General features: G+C 38.1%; 1 protein-coding gene and 1 pseudogene across 3 annotated transcripts in view; both read right to left on the bottom strand.

Annotated features, from left to right (window-relative positions):
* Positions 1–359: 359 nt before the first annotated feature.
* The window catches only part of cadm2b (cell adhesion molecule 2b), a 223,326-nt gene continuing 200,366 nt past the window's right edge, over positions 360–23,319 (bottom strand). For 2 of the 3 annotated variants that reach the window (XM_028464139.1, XM_028464141.1), the window contains 6 exons: positions 12,971–13,129; positions 12,595–12,685; positions 11,018–11,196; positions 4,539–4,565; positions 2,670–2,792; positions 360–2,569 (listed from right to left, as the gene is read on the bottom strand). In XM_028464139.1, coding sequence (XP_028319940.1) covers positions 2,451–2,569; positions 2,670–2,792; positions 4,539–4,565; positions 11,018–11,196; positions 12,595–12,685; positions 12,971–13,129 — 698 coding nt within the window. In that variant the 3' untranslated portion in view covers positions 360–2,450. The remainder of the gene's footprint in view (positions 2,570–2,669; positions 2,793–4,538; positions 4,566–11,017; positions 11,197–12,594; positions 12,686–12,970; positions 13,130–23,319) is intronic. The other variant, XM_028464140.1, reaches the window with a different exon arrangement.
* LOC114475112 (uncharacterized) lies at positions 19,227–19,344 on the bottom strand (annotated as a pseudogene).

Genomic DNA, 23,319 nt, shown 5'->3' with positions numbered 1-23,319 from the left:
GAATATAAATAATGAAGTCACACAATTCTCCCTTCTTACAATTTACATTGAACAGCTAACCCGAACCAAAGTTCTTCCGAACATGACAATAATTGCAGGTGAAGCCAACTTGAACTCACCATTCGTCCAACATGATCTCACCGCCTAGACTCGCACAGAATCCTGAGACAAGAAGCAGTTAATGCGTTTTCCCTCCGTGTTAGTCCTCAGACTTTGTGCTTTGATTTTCTAACTCGTTCTCTTTTGGTACAAATCAACAGTGTGAGCAAAAAACTCAGAAATGTAGTATCTTACAAACAGTGCTCAAAGGGGGGATGATGCCATCTTGATAAAATCACAGTAATTGTGCTTCTATGTAAGTGTGTGTGTGTGTGTGTGTGTGTCTGTGGCCTCTGTTCGGATGCTTTCAGTGTTTGCAGTGTGACTGTACTCGTTCACTCAAAAATTGGAGTCAGTGCTTTAATCCCTACGGGGACTTGGTAAATATTAATGTCCATCAAACTGCCGGGTTTAACATAAACCTGCTTCTAAAGCGTCACAGTTTAAAAAGCTAACACTTGATGTTGAAACGAGGTGGAGCATGTTTGCTGTTGATGTGGGCAGTGAGCAAATGTGTTCGTAAAAGTTCTGTTGTTCAGGTCACTGTTTATCTGAATAATGCAGGAAATACAACTGGGGTTGTTGGGAAGTTCTTGATGACGTTTCACTTCTAATCCAAGAGGCTTCTGTAGTTTTGAATCTATAACCTGTGCTGCTTTTTAGCCGATTTATTGTAAGGTATTTTGTAACCAATGCAAACTAAGCCATAAGGTTAGCTACAAACCATAACTTCAGATATTGCACTAAGTCAGTGCTATAAAGGACAATGAACAGATTTTTTGTCTGGAACAAAAGTCTGTTCTGATCCGCTATGTGTGTGATTTCAGTGGACAGGGTGTATTGATCCCAGAGCAAATCCAGAGCAATCCTGGCCATATCTAAAAAGTTTGATAGTTCAGGACTAATCCTGGATAGTCCTACCAGTTAGCGGTAGTCTAGGACCACTCCAAGAATTATTCAGGTTTCAGAACAGCCCGCTGGCCAAAATATCTTTTTACTGCTCTCACAAAATCTGTGTAAATATTTTTGGAAGTCTTTAATCGTAAATTTTCCCACATTTATTGTTTGTCTCGCACAAGCAACCCCATCAATAGTCAGCGACCAGTTTATTTGGTTACTACTTGGACCGTAACACCACAAAACAAAACTGCAGGGTTTTTATGAGCTGAAACAACCACGTCATGAAAGCAGGAGTGGTACCAGAAAACTGCTTCAGAAATCACATTGGATACCAGCTGAAATAAATCCTAAAGAGTCCTCTCTGTGTGCGGCAACCTGGTCCAGGACCTGGGGAGTGAAAAGGCCACATGGGACTTCCCAGGATTTTTTGTTCTGTCTGGTCAGAGAGAATCCACGTTGTGGCCTACCAGTCCTCTATGCAGTAGACATTTTATTATTGGTTTGATTTACTTGACCAAGTACAACTCCGGGCAGGTTCTTGGCTATGCATGGCCAATGGAATTATTGGGGTAGCCATTGTTCCCCCCTGGTCCCAGCTCTGGTCAAGCAGTAACCGGCCTTGCCTGTTTGCAAGCAGCACTAAGTTACATGATTTGATTTCAGATTCTTTTGCAATAAAAAAAAAAAATTGGGTTCATGTCTCTGTCTGTGTGGTCAGAACAAGGCCCTTGATGATCAGTGAGTTTTTGTTATTGACCAGTATTTCTGCATCTTTGGGGAGGATATTTAGAAAGTTCACAGCGCAGAAGTCGGCAGTTCTCTTTCATCTGTAAGAGGCATTTCTTTGAAATTTAAGATGTTGACCAAAACAAGGGCAATGGTTTAAGAGAGCATTTAAAAGTCACTCATGACCCAACACTTTGTTCTCTCTTTAAACAACTCAACATCTATTGAGAACAACAACTTCTCGAGGTGTTTCAAAGTCTATAGAAACAAAACTTCCAAGTAAACAATTAGTTGCACTTCAACTCCACCTGAAGAAACCTCTGAACTCCAAAATAGTCACTTCCAAACTAACAAAGCCAAATGGATTACAAGTGGATTGCAATAAGTGAAATGTCCTCCAGGTGAACTCCAACAAAGTCCAGCTGCATTTAGAACCTTTAATAGAGCAAATGAATAACTGCAAAAGGAAAGAAAGTAGCGGGAGCAAAATACATAAAGAAAATGTACTGTGTTTAGCACCATGAAATGTAAAATATCCAATTTCTAACAATAGAGAAAAAGGCTTTAGAAATAAAGCAGATCCGAGCAGCAGCTTATCTAGAAAAACGAAAAAAAGAATGAAAGAAATACCTACAATATCTGATGATTTAGAGATGTTGAGGCAGCTTAAAATACATGTCTGATGTGAAAGGTTGTCCGAGGACAAAGGAAAAGAACAAACACTTCTAAATGAAGTACTCTTTCTTTTCTTCTGCATGCACGTGGTTTCCTTCGGCGTTGATGATCGCCGTGTCTGCATCGGGGGCGTCCTCTGCTCCTTTGGCCTCGTGTGTTAGATATGTCCCTGTAAAACACCAAGCATAAAGCAAGTCATCCACCCACCGAGACCAAAGGCTATCCATTTACTGAAAGCCGGGTGAGTGTTACTCTGCGGTCTTTTTCACCTTTATGTCTGGCCAGATATCGCCCAAGAACTATTATCAAACACAAGGTGATGAAGACTACGACTGCAACAACGCCGCCGATTAACGCGTGGTCCGGTCCATGTGGTGCTACGGCGTTTGGATCTGAAAGAAAGTCAGCAGCAGAAAGAGAAGATGTAGAAAGATCTCATAAACATGTTTTACTGCATGCATTTAGCCAGAAATAAATGTAGATGTTGCCGTTAAAATGAGTTAACAAAGCAGAACATGTCCCGAATGAGCTTGTGTCATGTTTATAGTAGGATGACACTGCAGCTTTTGAAGTTGTCTGAACTGTGATATAAAAGTAGCATCCACAAGAAATACCACAAACCCTCCAAATATTCCATTTTTGCAACAACAGCCAAGCTACAAGAAAACAAGCACTGAATGATGTTTTGGGAAGCATTTGCTTCCTTTTTTTTGCCAGAGCTTGTGAGCACACGTTCTTTTATGTTCCTCCATGCTCTCCGCCACAGTCCCTACAGCGTATCAGGTTTTTTTTTTTTTTCTAAAAAATAAGCGTGATTTAACACAAGGCCTCCTCTGGGCAGAGAGCGAGCTGAGAGTTTTCCAGGTGGGAGCATGCCTTTGTGTCTGCTCTTTAATAAACTGTGAGTGGCTGTGTCTCCATCGTGCACCTCCTTGTGTGCTCTCATTATCTCAAGCTGATGAATGGCTAAGGCCTGTGCTCAGTTTTGCAAAGGGAGCTTTAGAAAATGTTTCTGCAGACCTTGTTAGGCTCCACTGTTAAAAAATAGCAACCCTGGTTTTTTTTTTCTTCTTCCCATCCCACAGTGTGGTGCAGTAGAAAGAAAATCAAAATAATGAATATGTGTCACATGCAGTTCATTTGGCTCCATGCATAAACTAACTACTAAAGCCATTATTTTCCAAATCAGGGACACGCAAGCAGCAAATTAAGAGTTTAAGCAATAAGTGTTATGATGCAATAGTTATGATAATTCAATTTGGTTGCATGTTAATGTGGATAATTTGGTGGGTACGCATTGCAGAGAAACATTTTTGTCATTTAAACAAGCTATTATTGCAATTATAAAAGAGCACAAAGCTAAGACAGTGTTTCAAACAGCTAACACAATGTCACACACAAAGAAAATCAGCTAAAACACGCTTTATACATTGGAAGAAGTTAAATTCTTAAAGTTATTCACCTATTTAAACTACCTTTAACCTTTTATAATAGCACCTGGGAACCAAATGTCAAAAATGTACAGATTTCAAATAGCACACCTGATTATCTCTGACCGCAAACAATTGGGACTATGTACAAATGCTGGGTTTTAAAAAGATAATTTGAATCCCACAAGCACAACAAAACAACTACACTTCAAATACAACACAGACTTTGCCCGAAGTGTTTTAGTAATTGCAAGAATTTCTAACATCAGATAACAAGAGGCTAAAGTTATCTAACATTGACCAAATCTTCTGGCATTTGGGACCTAGAACCTTAAGAAAATACCACTAGTTTGTCACCACAACACACAGACAAAACCTTCAACAAATTGGAAAATAATTCTCTGCACAATGTCATCAGAGATCTTAAATTCTTAACACTGTTATGATTGGGAATATCATACATTTTAGCTCTGCTTTCTAACCCCCCCCCCCACATATTTCATGGTTTAAAATGGAAAAATACTGTAACTTATACAGCCCATGGACATGGCTGAAGAAGAAAAAAAATGACTGACTGAGTCCATGCATGATGATGATGATTTTGGCTCATGCTGGGAAAGCCATGACGTGTCCTGTCCCGGAGGTGGATCTCCAATCACACAAAGTCCACACCTGAGCAGTTGATCATCTCTTCCAGTGGATATTTACCTGTTGTAGACCCTGGAAAGTCTTTGGCTGTTGCCATGGTTGGAGACATTGACGGCAGTATATAGGGAAAGACGAGGGGAACAAACACCGATGATGAAGGAGGCGTTCATAAAAATTCAATGAAAAAGACAAAAATCTGCACAGCCTTAAGTGTGGAAGGGATGTGAGCGAAGACACCTTGCATTGAGAGCCAATTGCACGCCTCACTGCACTTACTGGCAACATTTGCTGCGAGAGTAGCACAAAAATATACACACAGACAAATACGCACACACCCAGATGAAGAACAAAGGTATAGGCTACAACAGTGTATAAATGTAAAAGGAATTTTACATTCACAGATCTTTCCTTTCTTCTGAAAAGACTGTTTGATCCATCAGTCGGTTTATGAAATGCCAGTTTTGGGCTTTGAACAAAAGAAATAAGAATTAAATATAGCATGAGCAAAACAAAACCATGTCAAACTTTAATGAATGAGTAATTACTGCTGTTTTGCAACTTGTGAGCTTAAGTCTAAAGACACTGAGGCTGTAAATAAAAAGCATTTTGCTACTTCACATTTTGTAATGTAGAGAATTCAGTACTTTAGTATTCTTTAATGCTCTGTAATGCCTTAAAAACTGAAAGGGGGGCGCTAAGCTAATGCTAAATATCCCTTTTTTTTCAGGAAGATTTTTTCCTAAGTGAAACAAAAACTTTAATTAATGCTAAAAGCATGGGCTAAAAGTAAATCCACATTATTTTGACTGTTATTTTCAAAGCTACTTAGTATTAAAAGGTAGCATGATCATTATAATCTCCTTAGCACAGATTAGCTTTTGGCCACAGCTCTACAAATCAGTAAAACAACAGCCATTTAGTGCTTGTGGAAACAATGTGTAATTGTATATAAAATAAAGCTTGGAAACAACTTTGAACCAACATTGTTTTTTTTAAAGAGATTCTAATAGGCAATATATGTATACATATATGTATATATATATATGTATATACTGTATATATATATATATTTTTTTTTTTTAACATAGTTAGCTTTAGCAGCTCAGGCAACCATTTAACATGTTTGACTTCCATAGTTCCCTTGTAGCATTTAAACATAAAAAAAAGAAAAAAACACCATTAGTAGGAAACAAATAATGCAGGCTAATCTGGTACACTTCATTCACACTTAAGTGCATGTCCTTGATGTGTTTTCTTGTAATAATAAATACAATTTAGCCAAAGGACCAAAAATGCATTCAGATAATCAAATGAACATGAATAAATTAAGTAAAAAATGCTTTTTTCAGGTGGTCAAGAGTTAGTTATTCATATTTGTGAGGGAATCAATGAACCCTGGTGTAAAACATGAGAGTTCATGTCTATCAGGCATTCATCTAATAACATAAAACATTGAGCAGAGAAATGGAAATCAGTCAAACAATCTCTCTCTCTCTCTCTCTCTCTCTCTCTCTCTCTCTCTCTATATATATATATATATATATATATATATATATATATATATATACTGTATATAATATCACTGTTCAGTTACAGTGGATCAGTCTGAAGGCTCTTACTTGGACTACAGTGATTTAAAACAATAAAAGCAACATTAATATTGTGTGCTACAAGTATATTGCCCATCAAATAAACCAGTCGAAGCCTGTATGGGTATTTTAAATGTATTTTAAGGCAACAAGCTCTCAATTTTTTGGATGTACTGAGATGCCATCAGGGAATTACATCAGAAACAATATCAGATGTGCAAATTGTCCATATATGGGCAAATGCCGGTGCAAGGGCAACATGCGGCTCTTCGTCTATCATTGTGAGGCCCCCATAGTAAACACACATAATGACAGAAAAAAAAAATGCACAAAATGACTCCAAAAAGCTTACAAAATCACAATAAAATGCAGAACGGACAGCAAAATACCCACATTTACACACAAGACGACTAAAAATATACACAAAATAACTGTAAAAAACACTGTATATACACAAAATGACAGCAGAAATACAGATAAATGACTCCATAAATACACAAAATGTCTCACAACACACAAAAACAACATTACACAAAACGATTCTCAAAACTGCAACAAAAACAAAAATTCTCTTTTCAGACACTGTGATAAAAGACTGCCCACCTTTGTTCTAAACTAAGATAATAGCTAAAACTATTCCACCTACTCGAGGTGTAAAACACAGTGCTGCCTGGTCGTGTGCCTGCATTCTGTTCTCTGCCTTTTTGTCCTCTGAAGTGTATCAGAAAGAAGAAGTGGAGCTGCATTATCATCATCACTGTACAATTACTTTTTGTTACCACGTCTCATTTAGAGTGCTTTCAAGCTTTTCCCCTCATACTGTACCAAATAGAGTCACTGCATAGCGCATGAATGGAACGCAGCAGACTGGTGACATTTAAGGCCTCTCAACAGTCTTGTCATTAGCAAATTAGGTTTGGAGGCAAAGATGATCCAAAGAGACCTGGTAAAGTATTAAGCCACACAGAGTGCAGTGCAGAAGAATTACTGTCATCAGTGGAAATGAGTGCGTCTCCTTCATTTCTTAATTTCTCATACAGCGTTTTTTAAAACTTCTTTGGCAGCCGGTGCTTTTGTGACGCTAGGGCGGTGAAGTGTTTAGAGACATTTACTCAGAGAACAGAGGTTGTCTAAAGAAGTTTGTATTGAAAGTGAAATTATTTAAAAGTCATAATTGTCAGCTTGGCTCTGAAAGAACGAAAAATCTACTCACGCACATGGGCCCCCATTTATCAACCATTCGTACGTTCAGATCTGAGCGTATAATGTGCAAAATTAAATACCAAATTTACGCAAGCTTTGGTATTTATCAATTTCTGACGATGGTTGGTTTCTTTTAATGTGATATCTGTGTGTGTCTCCAGGATCTCTCTTGTGAAGTCGCTCACAATGCACACAGGGGGACAGACGTCACCTGCTCAGTAACTTATTATCTTCTATAGAGCATTCAAATGCGCTTCTTGAATTCCAGTTTTCACATCGTCAAAAAGCGCATCTTTGTTTTGCCCCGCGTCACATGTGAGGATGCCGATTTTCATTTTGGAAAAGCTTCTTTTCTTCCTCAGTGGGCGGGGCCTCCGAAACAGGAAGATTTGTGGGTTTAACATGTTAATTTATTAACACCCGATGTTTCATAAATCACAAGTTGGTCCTGTCGTACGACCAAATGTGCACTCAGGATTTACACCGGTTTTCACGCAAGGATGATGAATGAGGGCCATGATGTCTAGATATGACTGGAAGAACCAGCATGGACCGATATCGCCGTCGAACTCTGTGGCTGTGCTGAAAGAAAAGAGTAAGATAAGAGGAACCCTTCCTCAACAATTCCTCCACACTAAAGCCTTCACCCTTAAACATCATACAAAGAAACCGCTGCGCGTCCACTGGCTGCTTCTGAGCTCAATACGTCTGAGATAAGTTACTTCAGACAAACCCTTATGTCGTGCTGTTTTATCGGCAAAAATGAAAACAAATAACTCTGTGTTAAATTCGATTATTCTGTAGTTGTCTTTGTGTATTTCAACATGTTTCGATTCTGGGCTGTACTTGATAAATGTCACACACAGCATGTGCAGCAGAGGCCTCAATGATTTCCTGCAACACATCACCGTTTTTCTCTCTGCCCCTCCACTGACTTGGGATTAATTTATTTTTGCTTCCTTCAGGCATTACTCGAAAGCTAAATTCCGCATCCTAACACTTTCTTCTGTGTTTCTTCACAGGATGAGTCCAAAGCTAAACCCATGTAGTGAGATGACGGGAGGCATCCTGCGCACTGAAGCCGATGTTTGACAGTGAATTCCTAAATATGTATTCAGCAAACCATCAAACGTGCACCACTCTGAAGTTGTAGTTGAAGTGCACTATACAAGTAATGCCCCATTTAAACCCATGATAACACAGAAGATGAATAATAAACCCTATGATCCTTGTTATATCTCCATTAAATCATAGTTTATTCTCTTGTGCAAATTTGTCTGGATGCTACAAACATTTATAGGACTTCAATTTAAAATAAATTACAAATGCTGTCATTAAAATTCAAAATTTCAAAGATTATTGTCCCATTTTACCATGCAAACTGCCATCACGCCTGAGAATGCCTGCCAATTAAACCATCATCAGCCTTATTTAAAGTGTATATTACACCATTTTTGACATTTTATGTTTTTAACACATTATTCTATGAAAGAAATCATGCTGATATCCGGTAATAAAAGTAAGAAATGATGCTCAGGTTGTCCATATAGTCTTCCATTAAACATCATCATTTTTCCCTCCGCTCAGCATCTGATTTGCTGAAATCCCAGTGATATCAGCGGGAAAACTCTCAGCTTACAAGAAAGATGTCCGAGACACACAAAAGTTTAATTTCTGGAGAAGTTCACTTGGAAACTGGTTACTCTTCGAACTCAGATGCAAGTGAATCATAGCATGAGTTGCAGATAGACGTTGTGCTTGAAGTATTCATTCAGCCTTATCGATATGAACCCAATTTGAGTAAAGGAAGTACTCAGTCGACTTTCAATGTGGAAAAAAACAGCTTTCTGTGTTCAAGCTGTAGAACTCAGAACTGAAAAATACTGAAGAGTATAATTATAGTTGGACTCCGAAGCTTGCAAGTAAATGCGGACCATCATTTTGTCAAGTTACAATTCGTCACAACACCTGTCTATGATTAGCCTGCCGATAAGCCACACCCACTTCCTCACTTTTTGTAAGAAAGTGGGTATGGTAATGCTGCCCTTTCTGCTCACGTCCACATTTTGAAAAAAACCGAGCCAATCTGAGGCGTAAGGAAATAACGTCATATCTCCTGCACCAAGCAGTATAAAAAAAAACCATGGTGTCCACCACGGAAAAGACGTTAAGAGCTGCACTTTGCTCTGTTTTAAAAGACCTGGATTTATCGTTAAAACCACAACAAGAGGAGGCTTTAAAACAATTGATATTGAGGAAGGTTGTTTGGGCCGTGCTTCCAACTGGAAGGTTTAGAGAAAACGCGACACTTGTTGCGCTAATGTCGTCACATCTGCTCTTTGTTTGATTGGTTAAACTGCGTCCCGCCCCACTCAGCCCCCAGAATTCTAAAGCTTTGTGAGGGCTTCCAGACTAATACACATTGTATAATACAAGGAGATTAGAATGGATTTCAGGCTAGCCAATGATTACTGTTGTAGGGTATATGTGACAAACTCTGTGCCCAACGTAATTATGGCTCCGTGTAAATAAGGAAACTCCATTTCCAGAAGTCTTCCTTCAATTAACTACTACACAGTAAGGTGGCATATATGAGTGTAATGATAATAATGATGATGCTATTTGACTCTGAAGGCCTTGTCAGTGTGAGCTTTTTGCAAAAGAATCCTTGCAAGATCTCTCCGAAAACCAGCAGAGCAACGCACGGAAAGTAACGATAACATGCAAAATTTAACATTGCACTTTTATCTTAAAATAGTCGACTCTCCCCCGCCCTTTCCATTATCCTACCCTGACTCACTCTTCCCTGTTCCCTTCCCCTTTACCAAGGTGTAACGCTGCCTTCTCTTTTTATACTCTCCCTTTAATAACGTTTTTCATACCCTTCCTTAGGGAGGGCTGGTGTTGGTCACAATTATGCATTAACAAAAAAGGCATTTATTTAAATTAAATGATAAGACATGCATAACCGTCGTGAAAAAGATTGCACTACATGTTGTGTTTGATCTTCGACAGCATGTGCAGACAAGGTGAATTTAAAAAAATAAATAAAAAAAAACATAAAGATGGACATAATCATCTAAAATATTTGGACATCATGGACGCACTATTTTGGGTGTGTTCTTGTATATTTAGCATCAACATGCAAATGGTGACATACACTTTAACTTGTCAGTGGTCATAATGTGAAGGATGATTTGTCCGTTCATCTTTAACGATGACTGTGAGACAATTTAGGGCGACCGTGGCTCAGGTGGTAGCGGGTTGTCTTCTGATCGAGAGGTTGGGGTTTTGATCCCAGTACCTGACTATGTGTCGAAGTGTCCTTGGGCAAGACACTGAACCCTAAGTTGCTCCCAGTGGTCGACTTGCGCCTTGCATGGCAGTCCTGTCCTACTGGTGTGTGAATGTGAGAGTGATTGGGTGAATGAGCTGATATGTAAAGCGCTTTGGGACTGCTTCAGTGTGGTTAGAAGGCACTATATAAATCAAGTCCATTTACCATTTACCATTAACAAAAACAAAACGCTGTATCTAAGTAATACTCAGATGTTGAGGAAGCTGATTTAAACATGATGGTTGAAAACTTTAAGTTGACTATTCTTACAGTTGTACTAACATTGTACATTTACAATGAGCACCAATCATTGAGTTTGCACACAAGAGGCTGGAGAGCTGCACACGGGAAGCAAAAAATCAACAACAATCATCTGTATCCGACTTGTGATTGATGGCACAGACACTCACCATATACAAAGAGAACATATTCAGCACTGCTGGTCCCCAGATGATTGCTGGCCTCGCAGCGGTATGTGCCATTGTCTGTTTTATTTAATGTAGTGATGGTGAGCTCTCTGCCTTCCACAATCATACGCTCGATGTCTGGAAGCTCTCCTCCATCTTTAGACCACAACACTGGTTCAGGTCTAGGAGGGAAAGAGAGTGGGAGGATGTTCGACAATATTTAATGCAAATTCAATTCAATCCTGAGTGCTCTGCAAACTAATTTAACAAGTATTTGTATACATGTGTCAGTGATGTGTATTCTATCCAATACAATAGGGTCCATAGACTTTGCCAGTACTTTGCATCAGATATCCTTCTTTCTCCAGATTCACGAGATTCATTATTGCTGATGTAACCCTCCTGTTATCCTTGGGGTCAATATGACCCCATTCAATGTTTATCAATAAATAATATATTACTTCTTTTTTTTAAATTCATATTTCATGACTTTTCTTAATGTTGATAAAAAAAATAAACTTTTAAAGATAAATGTGTTCTAATATTCTAATTTAAAAGTTTGTCCTGGGTCAAGGTTTCATTATAAAGGGGTTATCTATGTATTCAACAAATAAAAAAAGTCCCCGACAAAAAGTTGGTCAACAATTTTCTGAAAATAATTTTCTGGAGGCAAATATCCCTGGGGTCAGATTGACCTCAAGGGTCAAATATGTAATATTTGAGGATAACAAGAGGGTTAAGTAAATAGTCTCCACTTGCAAGTGATGTAAGGACGGTTGGCAATGAGTCATCTTTAAAAGCACCTGTAATTAAATTTAATGTTCATTATGGATAAATAATCACAAGGAGTTTGTCCTTGCTCAAAGTTACACTTCCATTTATTGATTTGAAGATGGAATGAAAACGTGTATCTTTTGTATGATTCTTTGCTGTGTTTTTATGTAAAGGTTTCGCGATGTGCGCACTCATGACAAGTAGAACTTGTCTCAATGGACACGTTTATATGAGAGCTTTAATTCCCCTTTAATTCAGAATAAAAATGAAATGCTCTTTAAACTGACCTTGTAAACACATAATTCCAACTGAAAATGGCCATTCCGAATTAAAGCAGTTGTTGCACTAACCGTTGGCTTTGATTGGCCAATGTACAGTCTTCTATCTCCTTCTCAGCTAACTAAAGTGAAACAGTATCTTATTTTCGAGCAGCTTTTTCAAAACTACAATCAAAATGAAAACAGTTCTTATTATGTGGTCTTCTATGTTGTAGCCGAAAAGAAAGGGTTTGTTATGTGTTTTTCCACAAAAATACATGATACGTCATTTCTCAACCCCTAGACCTAAAGCAGAATGGAATAAAAGTTGTGTAAAAGTGTTTTCTATGTAAACCTCAATTCAGAATGATTATTTCCATGTAAACACAAAGCAGAATACTTTATTTCAGAATTATTTAATTCCAAATAATTAATTCTGAATTAAAAAAAAAAAAAAAAATCATAGAACCGTGGCCAATGAGACTTTCTGTATAAATAAAAGCTCAAAGATAAAATGAATGAAAAAAAAAAGAATCGATCCGCACTCACATGGGGTTACCTATGGAAACACACTCCAGTTTGAAATACTGTCCCTCTTGAGGAATTATCAGTGAAGGTTCAATCTGTAGCTGAGGGGCATCTGTGAAGAAAAGAAGAAAGAAATATAAATAAATGCGATTGTACATCAGCCTGTTGAAGGCTTTAGAAAGTGTAACAGTAGTTAGCTCTCTACCCATCGGGCAGCTCATATCCCTGCCTCGCTTTCCCTACTAATCCTTCACCTGGAAACTAATCCTTTACTAATCCAGAATAAATGCAAGGCTAAACCTGCAGACATTAATGTAATCTTATCCCTTGTATTCCCTTCCTAATGCTAATCTCAATCCTAATCCATCTTTTTGCAGCAGGTGACGGCAGCACTCACAGTGGACCTCCAGGACTTCTGTAGTCATGTAGGGGTTGGAGAGCGACACGTGCTCCACGCTGCAGGTGTAGGCGGCGCCGTCGTCCCGTCGGTCCACCTGGAACTGTAGGCTGCTCCTCACGGTGAAGGACTTTCCTGTGGCGTTCACCTCCTTCCTGCCTGCACACGCACAACATAAAGGGCAATTTATTATAATAATACATTCATTTTGACCTATTTCTTTTGGCCATTTTGCAATTTCCATTGTCCCATTTTACCTTTTACCTTTTTTCATTACAAGTGTTGACTGCTTTTGGCCTGTTTTAGTTACCTTTCTCTCTTTTCCTGCCATGTTTTTGAACCATTTGGATCATTTACTCATCATTGTTAACTCTTTGTTTACCTTCTCGGAATGGCAGCTCTGTCAAATGGCTGGCTGTGATTAGCTTGATCACCATTCAATCAATCTAACTGGACTAATATAACAATGAATCGCTCTGTAAAAAGTGAGGGGGATTAATTTTTGTTTTTATGAAAGTACGGGTGTCGCATCCCCCGCATCCCCCACGGGTGAGACGTACCTGAGTGTCCCAAATATTTACAGGCAATACATTCCAGCTTGAAATGCGAAGGACAACTGTCCAAATGCACTCTTTCTTATTGGGATTGTGCAGTCTCCTCTAACTGCACCCCTTGTGTTACACTGAATGACATTTCTAATATTTACCAATTGATTAAATGGAGGAGAGGACAGACCATGAGTGATTTTGAAATAGCACAGTAGTGGTAGCTCTTCTGCTAGAGTGTTTTTTCTCCATAGTAAAATTATTTAGTCAGCAAAATAGGCAAAATCGGTCCATAAATGTCACAAGTATGAGAAATATGCACTTTTTTTCCTTTTTTTTTTTGTATTTCAAGATGTTTCTTTCCCCGAAACAGACAGCTGCAGGGATGTTGTTGTTTTTCAGTGCATCTCCTTTGAGGGAGCGAATCCTTGGCCTTTGAAAGTCAAGTCAAAGTAGAGTGAACAGTGAAGGGAGAGCAATACGAGCATTGACTCGGTTGGTTGGGCATGTTTGCTCCTCCTGGACCGTCTCTCAAACATCCCAGTCAACACAAACAGGCAAACTCTCCCCCTGCAGATCAGGGTGGATTTCCATAACTTTAGTCACACTTTCCTGTTTTCTGTCTCTCATTTCTACCAAAAAAAAACCCCCCAGGATCCTTTAGTTATAGCTTTAGTTTATACATGCATCCATCTTCCTTATCTGCTTATCCTATTTAGGTTGCTAGGGGACTTATCCCATCTGACTCATGCTGAATAGGTCAGAGCAAACACAAAAAGGGTGTGTTCCAAAAAGCTAGATAACCATAGCCTTGTTTCTCGTAATTATGTGGTTAAACTATCAGTAATATGAACATCCAAAGCGTTCAGCAGATGCCTCAGAAGAAGACTGGCAGTTGACAATCTAAACATGTCAGGAGATCAAAGTAAATTTCCTGAGAAAAACGTTGTGTGAATAAATGAAACCTTAAAGTATTATTCAAAAAGAAGACAAAAATTATTTTCTGGAATTATTACGTGGAAGTCAAGGAGACATCAAAGTGATCAGCAGATGCCCCTGAAGAAGACTGGCAGTTGACAATCTAAACATGTTAGGAGATCAAAGTACATTTCCTGAGAAAAAAATTGTGTAAATAAATGAAACCCTAACATATTATTCAAAAAAAAGACAAAAATAACTTTCTGGAATTATTACACAGAAGTCATGGGCACATCAAAGCGATCAGCAGATGCCCCTGAAGAAAATTGGCAGTTGACAGTCGAAACATGTCAGGAGATCAAAGTTAATTTCCTGAAAAAAAAGTTGTGTGGATAAATTAAAGCTTAACATATAATACAAAAATAACTATCTGGAATTATTTCTGGATTTATGGACATCTTTCTTCTTGGATGAGATGAATAATGATTCACTCAGGTTTCCTCAAGTGTTTTTTTTCTCCATTTTCTCAATCCTAGACATGACGTTTATTGCATGGGAGTTAGAAGCAGAGGTTCCTAAATAAAAACCTCTGAGTGTTGATACAACATTGTCAACTAAGCATCCCACCTGTCTTCTTCTGCCTTCACTGGCCAGTGTTGGTTGTTTTTGTCTACATCTTCCTTTTTTTTTGCTTTGTGACATTGTCCTTCTGGCACTTTGTGTGGTCTCCCCATTTTTCACTGGAAACAGCTGTATAAGGCAATCAGATCTGAACAACACATTACCTGGCAATGGCCTCAAAAGGACTATTTTTGTAGATGTTCCTGTTCTTTCCCCCTGACATCCACACAGCATGTAATCTTCTCTCTGTCTGCTAGCAAGGGGCAGTTTATTCAGCATATCCGTACATTCACAAGGGCTGGAAAACAAATTGTGGCTCCAGGTTTTTATATGTATTTTTTTGGCTGTTCATCTCATTATTATTGCTGCAGGTAAGGGTGTGTAAAAAGCACCTAATTGTTAGTTTTATGACCGATCATCGGAGAAAATTGCTTAGTTCTTCTTTTTATTTGCTGACATGCCTGCATCATTAAGAATTTTATTATTTTGAGAAAAAAAAATCCAAAACAAAAAAACCCTTATCAAAATACCCGAGGTATAATTATAACCATGTAATTTCAAGATGGTTCTTTTCTGACTTTGATAAATAAAAAAAAAGAAAAGTTTTTGCACATCATAGTTTATAGTTTTTCTTCACCAATTCATGATGCCTTTGCAACTGAAGTATAAAGTTTAGTTCATAACAACACGTGCAGAGGTGTAACAAGTACTGATATATCATATTCAAGTAGAAGTACTGTTACTTGATAGTAATTGTACTCAAGTACAAGTACAAATAAGTCATATATAAAATATTGAAGTACAAGTAAAAAGTAGCTGAATTAAATGGTATTCAAAGTAAAAATGACTAGTTACTTTCAGCCCCACACATTTATTTTTGGTGATACATTTTGCCACAGTTCCCTTGCATACAGTAAATCTCATATATAAACTTAAAAAGGAAGAGACCAAATATTACACAATTAGAAATTAATTTATTTTCCACAAAGGCATTTGTATAAAATAAAAGGTTTGTCAAGATGTACAATTAATTTTTTAAAATAAACATAACATAACATGATGGATTAATTATGAAATATGTTCAATGTGCCATGAAAAGGAAATCAAAAAAATAATCACAACAAATAATAATTTCATCAGTAATCAGTAATAGTAGAAATGTAACAAATTGCTTTAAAAAAAAAAAAAAAAAAACTTTTTAATGACAATGATATAAAAATGGTCAATTATAATTCAACGCTAAACTGGAGAACTATGTTACAGTTCTATGTACAGTTCTACACATATAGTTAGCAATTATTAAAATATTTCTTATCAAGCTTTCCCATATTTTATCTTTTAAAAAATAAATAAATCGTGGGCACAAAAAAGCTTCAGATGCTCGACGTTTTTTGTGTATTTTACAGCTTATTTATTACCCATTATCATTAAAGACGCTAACAGAAAGCTAACACAAGATGAAGGTTAACTTTTATTAGATTATTCATTTCAGGCTCAGTAATTGTGATTCATTGTAATTGAACTTTAGTAGTTGAAAAAATTGTAATAGACTTTTGGGTGTTAAAATTGTAATTTAATTGTAATTGGAAAAAATGCTAGTAATTGTAATCATAATTCAATTGTAATTAAACGTGGGTAATTGAAAACGTAATTGTAACTGAAAAATGTAATTGATCCCAACTCTGCTTGTAATCCATTAATTTCACATCCGAATACATGTAACTGAATATTCCATAAACTATTGGCAGAGTCGGAGCCAGGCGGTATTAAATGGGGGGGCATTAAGAAAACTGCGGGGAGCACAAATTCACCCCCGCACACCAAAATTTAAAATAGATAAATAAAACACAATTCAACATTTAAACATGATCCTACTACACCAAGCAGCATAACGTATGGAGGCATATAAGTTTTTTGTGAGCGGGTGGATCCAAACCTCCTCAGCAGTAACAGCTATAATGTAAACAAACATGCTAAACATCTTAACGACGATGTTAGTCTGACAGTCAGGGATACATGAGGTTTGTTTGTCACAAACATTTATACTACTACTGAATAATACTTTGCATTAGGGTGTTCAGCTTTATGTGCACAGTGTGCAGCAGGGGTGAAAGAAAGAAGGTAAACAATAGTAAATGAGCATTTAACGACAACCTAAATAAACACGACCACAAAAACAAAGTTAGCTCGCTAACATACCTCTGACCAAGTGGTCGCTACAAACACGGGCATCAGCAGACTCTGCTCCTCCCGACCGCAGACATAGGTTTAAAATCCACTTTTTACGGCGTTGTTCTCTGAGCTTTTTACATTTCTCACCCTTGTGAACGACAATCTTCGGTACTCTATAAATCTATTTTCTTTTTCTCGGTTAGATCGACTGGAGCAGCCGTAAACGCTACAAAACATGGCCATTTTGATTATTTCAGATGGCAGATTCTCAAGCTTCACTTCCTGCCCTCCATCTGAATTTTGCGCTCTCGCTTTGTCGCGAAGCAGCAATGTGAGTGACGTCACGTGAATCAACAGAGCAGGCCATAGACATATACACATTCTATTGGCTGATCCTAACAACAGCTCTAGGGTACGTTCAATAGCACAAATGTCCACTGTCAGTGAATGAACACAGTCAGTTGCGATAGCCAATCAGATATCTTTGATTAATAAAGCTCCCCCTGTAGTGGGAAGAGTGGAGGGGCACAGTAGGTCAGCTGGGGGGGGGGCATTTGCGGGCAGTGCCCCCCCAGCTGACGCCGACACTGACTATTGTGTCTCACCTGTTTGGAGATTTCCCTAAATGTTAATTCAGAGGCTTCTTCAGTTCCAAACTGACACTGACAGCAACAACTCTATTGTACATTAAAGACATATGTATATCATGACAGCCCTCCTCACGATATCAAAAGACATATTTAAACAAGTCAATGTTAGGTTAGCGATGCTGCCTCTTTGCTGAAAGAGTTCCTGGCAGTGGGCATTCTGAAGGGAATTTAGAATATGCTTATCTTGCATGTGGATTCCTCTGACTATCCAAAAAAAATCCTGTAACCTGGAGTCACTTGCTGAGTTTCCCTAATGGAAAATCAAGGACATGATATCAACCACACTATAGAGGTTCCGTTTGGTGCACTCGTTATGTTTCACTATGTCTGATTTGAATGGATTTACTGAGATATTAGGAAGTAATGTGAAGGTGGAACTTTTCTTGAGGACATGTCGAGCACATTGGGTACTTATTTTTACACTTTTACACAGTAAAAAAGGACCAATTACAACGTGTTCAACAGTCACAGAATATTTTTCTCCTCTTGCCATAAAAGTCGTTGCCACAGAGTCTGCAGCACACACTAGTGCATCAGCAACATCTATGCCAATGTTTGGAATATACAGTAGATAAAAATAATCATAATAATAATAATATATATATATATATATACTCTAAACCTGAGACATTGAGTAGCTAAACCAAAAAACTACTTCTTTTCTGCTGAAAACAAATATATTTGGGTATGAAGTAGTGTTGTTGATTGATTCTTGTCCAACTCTTTAAATTTTAGTTAACATAGCCAATCTGAGCATTCATACATGAAATAAAGAGTTAGTGTGTTTTTCTTCATGTGCTATGAGTCATTTTGTGTTTTTATTGCCATTTTGGTTTGGGTGTGATTTCAGTGTATCTATTTATTTCTTTTGTCATTTAGTACATTCTTCTGGTATTTATTCATAGTCGTCTTGTGTTTTTTGGAGTCATTTTGTGTATTTTTGTTGTCTTTTTTGTGTGTTTTAATAATAATAACAATAATGCGGGGGGGGGGGGGGGGGGTAATTTCGTGTGTTTTTTTGGCTATTTTTGTGTATTCCTGAAGTATTTTTTTGTGTGTTTTAATAATAATAATAATAATCAGTTTTATATAGCGCTTTATCATAGACACTCAAAGTCGCTTTACAGAATTAAGGCATTATTCTTTCACTCCACACTTAGTGGTGGTAAGCTACTATTGTAGCCACAGCTGCCCTGGGGCAGACTGACGGAAGCGAGGCTGCCATAGTGCGCCATCGGCCCCTCCGACCACCACCAACACTCACTCACACACTACATTCATACTAGGCAATGTAGGTGAAGTGCCTTGCCCAAGTACACAATGACAGATACCACTGGGGTGACTGCCACCCCACTGTGGCACCTGGAATTCTCAGTGGTCTCCCATCCAACTACTACCCAGGCCCAGACGTGCTTAGCTTCCGAGATCTAACGGGATCGGGCAATGACAGGCTGGTATGGCCTCTGTTATTTTGTGTGATTTTGTTTTTTTTTTGGCTTTTTTGTGTATTCTGTCATTTTGTGCATTTTTGTTTGTTTGTATATTTATTTTGGGGAGGAGCCATTTTGTGTTTTTTTTTTGGCGCTATTTATATGTATTTCTGCTATTTTTTGTGTATTCCGTGATTTTGTGGGATTTTTGGAATCATTTTGTGTATTTTTGTTGTCCTTTGTATATTTTTCTGTAATTCATTTTGTGCATTTACTTTGGGGGCTGCCCAAAATTATAGCCCCCAAGCCACCAGTTGACCATATATGTCCTACGACATATTATGCTGCTGGTGATAATAATAATAACAGAAATCATGATAATGCATCGTTGAGTCTCCGGACATGAAATCCTGATTTCGGTGACAATTTCAGTGAATCTTAGTAAACAGATGGCGTCTCTCTGCTTATGAGTTGGAATGTTGTGCAAACAATAATCAGCCAGACGCTGCTGGTTTTAAATTCCGTCTCAGTGTGTGTCAATAGGTTATGACTGACATGAATGTTTATGCTTTGCACATTTTACAGTTCGTGCTTCAGTGGCAACGCAGAGAAATACTTTAGGGGACGGAAGCGATGCAGGTAGTCATGCACCACTGGGGTTAAACATCTGTAACATTTTGGAAATATCTCATTACTCCCTGTATTGTTATCAAGATGAGACAAAGTTTCTGTGGATTTAAATATGAATACCTCATACTAAATATAAAGTTTAAGCATGCCTTTGTGTTGCAGTGAAAAGAAAATATAGGGTACTTTATGTATGCACAGAGTGACAGTTGGTAGATTTATTTCCCCCCCTCCTCTCTCACTAGATTACAATTTGAAGCCTGGCTGTCATTCAGCAACACAAGTAATTTACATGGCTCTATAGTCTGTAAACAAATTACACAGTGACAGTTTGGTGCTGTGCTTCGTCTAATGCAAATTGTTGAAAAATAAATATGACATGTTTCTGCCATTACACCTGCAGTTTGTCTTGGAGCTTTAAAGACTGGTGTCCCCTCACCCAAACCCCCAGTGGGGATAGATTTGACTGACAGCAGACACTGGCGGCAATGATCTTCCACAGAAGAACCAATGGAATAACATTCAGCTCCCAGCGCAAAACTCACTAAAGAAGGCTTTAAACCCAGCTACAAAAAAAAAAAGATCCAGATGCCATGCACTGATTGACATTCTCCTTCTCTGACACTTTGACATGGAAATGACAATTTCAGTCAAGCCCTCGAGTCACTGCTGTGTTCTGTATCTGTCGATGCATTACACCAGGTCTATTTGTCCTCATATCTTAATAAATCCATATGTACGCAAAACTAATAAAACCTGGTTTGAACCTTACTGGGTAAATGCATGTTTTTTTAAACACCAAATGCAATTTCCTCCAAGTCAAAATGTCAAGAAATCCTCAGTTTTTCTTTATATTACTCCTCTGTTGAAGTCAAGTTTGGTCATTTTAATGGATGAACAGGGGTATAAAACTCATTTTTAGTTCAGGGGCCAAATACGGAGCAGTTTATTTTAAGTGGGCCGGAAAAATTACTAATTTAATCCTTATTGTGCTCTGGTTTGCACTTCCATGTATAAATAAATCATAAAATATGTACGGCACTGATAATATCAAAGTAATAGAACAGATATCAGTCCTAACTTATAAAACGTGGGGAAATTTTGTGGAATAATTTGAAGAACATCACAGGATGTAGGAAACATTTAACAATTTGATATTAATGACTGCCATCATGTGATATAAGCATGGGGAAAATATGAGCCTGACTAATATTATTGAGTTGCATTGATTTTGTGTATTCATTTGCAGAGGTAAAAGTAATAGATTACAAGTACTAACATTACTGTAATTGAATCGCTTATATGGATATTTGTACTTTTTTGAGTATATTTTTAAATCAGTAATTTTACTTGTAGTTAAAGACACACTGTGTAACTTTTGGCCACTAGGGGCGCTAGACCTGTAATTTTTACGTTAAACGCCCCTAGTGGCCACATACGCTACAGCACTGTCGCAAAAGTCAACAAACAGTCAGTCGGGCCAGCCTCCCTTGTCTTTTGATTGTGTATACAGACAGTAGTTCACCTGTAACTTTGGGATAAGGATTGGCTCTAAGGGCTGGATAGGTCGGGCTCGGGTGAGAAGCGGGGCTGGGCTTGCGCCGTGGCTGAAGGAGGAGCTGCCACCGCCGCTCTCTTCTCTCCGGCGCTCGGCCCACCTACTCCCTGGCCTCCCTACGGTCGTTAACGCCCTTCGCCGGGGGACGAGGCGGATGGGGGACGGGCGACCTGGCGCAGTGTCTTTTTAGCCTCCTCAGAAGCAGTTTTAAATGTTTTGCTTGCCTCGGCCATGACCAGGAGTCGAACAGGTGGAAAAATACTAGAAAAAGCCTCAGCCCAATGAGTATATCCGAATCTGTGGTCACATGACTGCCGTAAAGTGATACGTTCTCAGGCATTTTCCAGGTCACATTACCTGGCCAAACACGGTCCGTCTCTCCAAACTTACATGGGCGGTATTTCAAGAGGGCAGCCCCGCTTGGAGCAATGATACTATCAAGCGCTGTATATTGGCCTGAGGAATCATTTAAAACAGTGTGCCTTTAAGTACGTTTTAAAAGAAATAAAGTAATTAGTTACATTTCTACACTCAACCCTTACTGAATAAAATATTATTTTTTGTTTTAAAACGATCAACGGACATTGTGAAACTACAAAAAAATGAAATGACCAAACAACAATCAAATGCATCACATCGTAACCAGATTAAACGTAATGCAGGGCGCCAAAACAGCATTAAATGCTGGTTATTTTCTCAGTTTTAGAGTTCTTAAATCTAGCTATATTTAGCTTATACGCATTTTGAATTGAATTAATTGGTGTTATTTTATTTAAAAAATAATTGCACATTTTGAGAAATCTTTTATTTTATACAGATGTCTTTTTATAAAATAAATTAAGTTCCAGTTGTGCAAGATCTCGTCTCTTCCTTCTTAAGTTTATACATGAGATGTTTACAGTATGCAAGGGAAGCCTGGCAATAATTATTACCAAAAATAATACTTGTACTTCAGTGTTTTATGTAAGACTTACTTGTACTTGTACTTGAGTACAATTTCAATCAAGTAACAGTACTTCTACTTGAGTAGGATATATTAGTACTCTTTACACATCTGTTAATTTGGAGATATCTAGCTGAGATATCTACGACTAAATTAATGTAATTTGCACAATAATTCACAGTTTTGCTGACTTTTGTGCTTTCTGCTGTGTGCCGAATTGGATACTCTTAAAGGGCGGATTTGGCCACCGGGCCATGAGTTTGGCACATGTGATTAGAACAACTAGTGCAGACGTGTACCAAATTATGTTGCATCATAAATGAACACAAAATACATTTCACGTAAACATCTATTGTGGCCTTTTTACAGATTTCACTCATAAAATGGCTTTCCAAACATAAATGGCCAAAGAGATGATCTCAGAGCCTCTGGAGATGGACAGCGTGTGTGCTTGTGAAGCTGTGTGCGTGTGCCTGCCTTCCACTGGCCTTTCAGGGAAGCTATACGTGGATGTCATTTCAACAAGAAAACTTCATATCCCGACCCCTCTTCCCATCAATCATCATGCCATGTTGGGCAGACACAGACAGACCCACCAAGAAAAAGCTCTCTGGTGCAAATCTTCAATAAAGAGCAACTGTCATACTGAGCCTCCCCAGCAGGCTACAACACTTGAAAGAGTTCTGTGCAGTGCTGCGTTTGCCCCTCAGACAGAGGAAAAACATTCCTTTACTATATTTGAATGTTTTTGTCTTTTTTTGTTTCACTTTTTTTTAGTGATATCAACTTTTTTGTTTTTAGGAAAGCACAGAGTTTTTGTTGGTTTGGAGGAAGATGTTGAAGAAAGTGAAAGCTTGTAAGACACGCTGTGAAACATCTGAAGAA

Source organism: Gouania willdenowi, chromosome 13, assembly GCF_900634775.1.
Source record: "Gouania willdenowi chromosome 13, fGouWil2.1, whole genome shotgun sequence".
Lineage (NCBI taxonomy): Eukaryota > Metazoa > Chordata > Actinopteri > Blenniiformes > Gobiesocidae > Gouania > Gouania willdenowi.
This window is presented reverse-complemented; position numbering and strand designations above follow the sequence as displayed.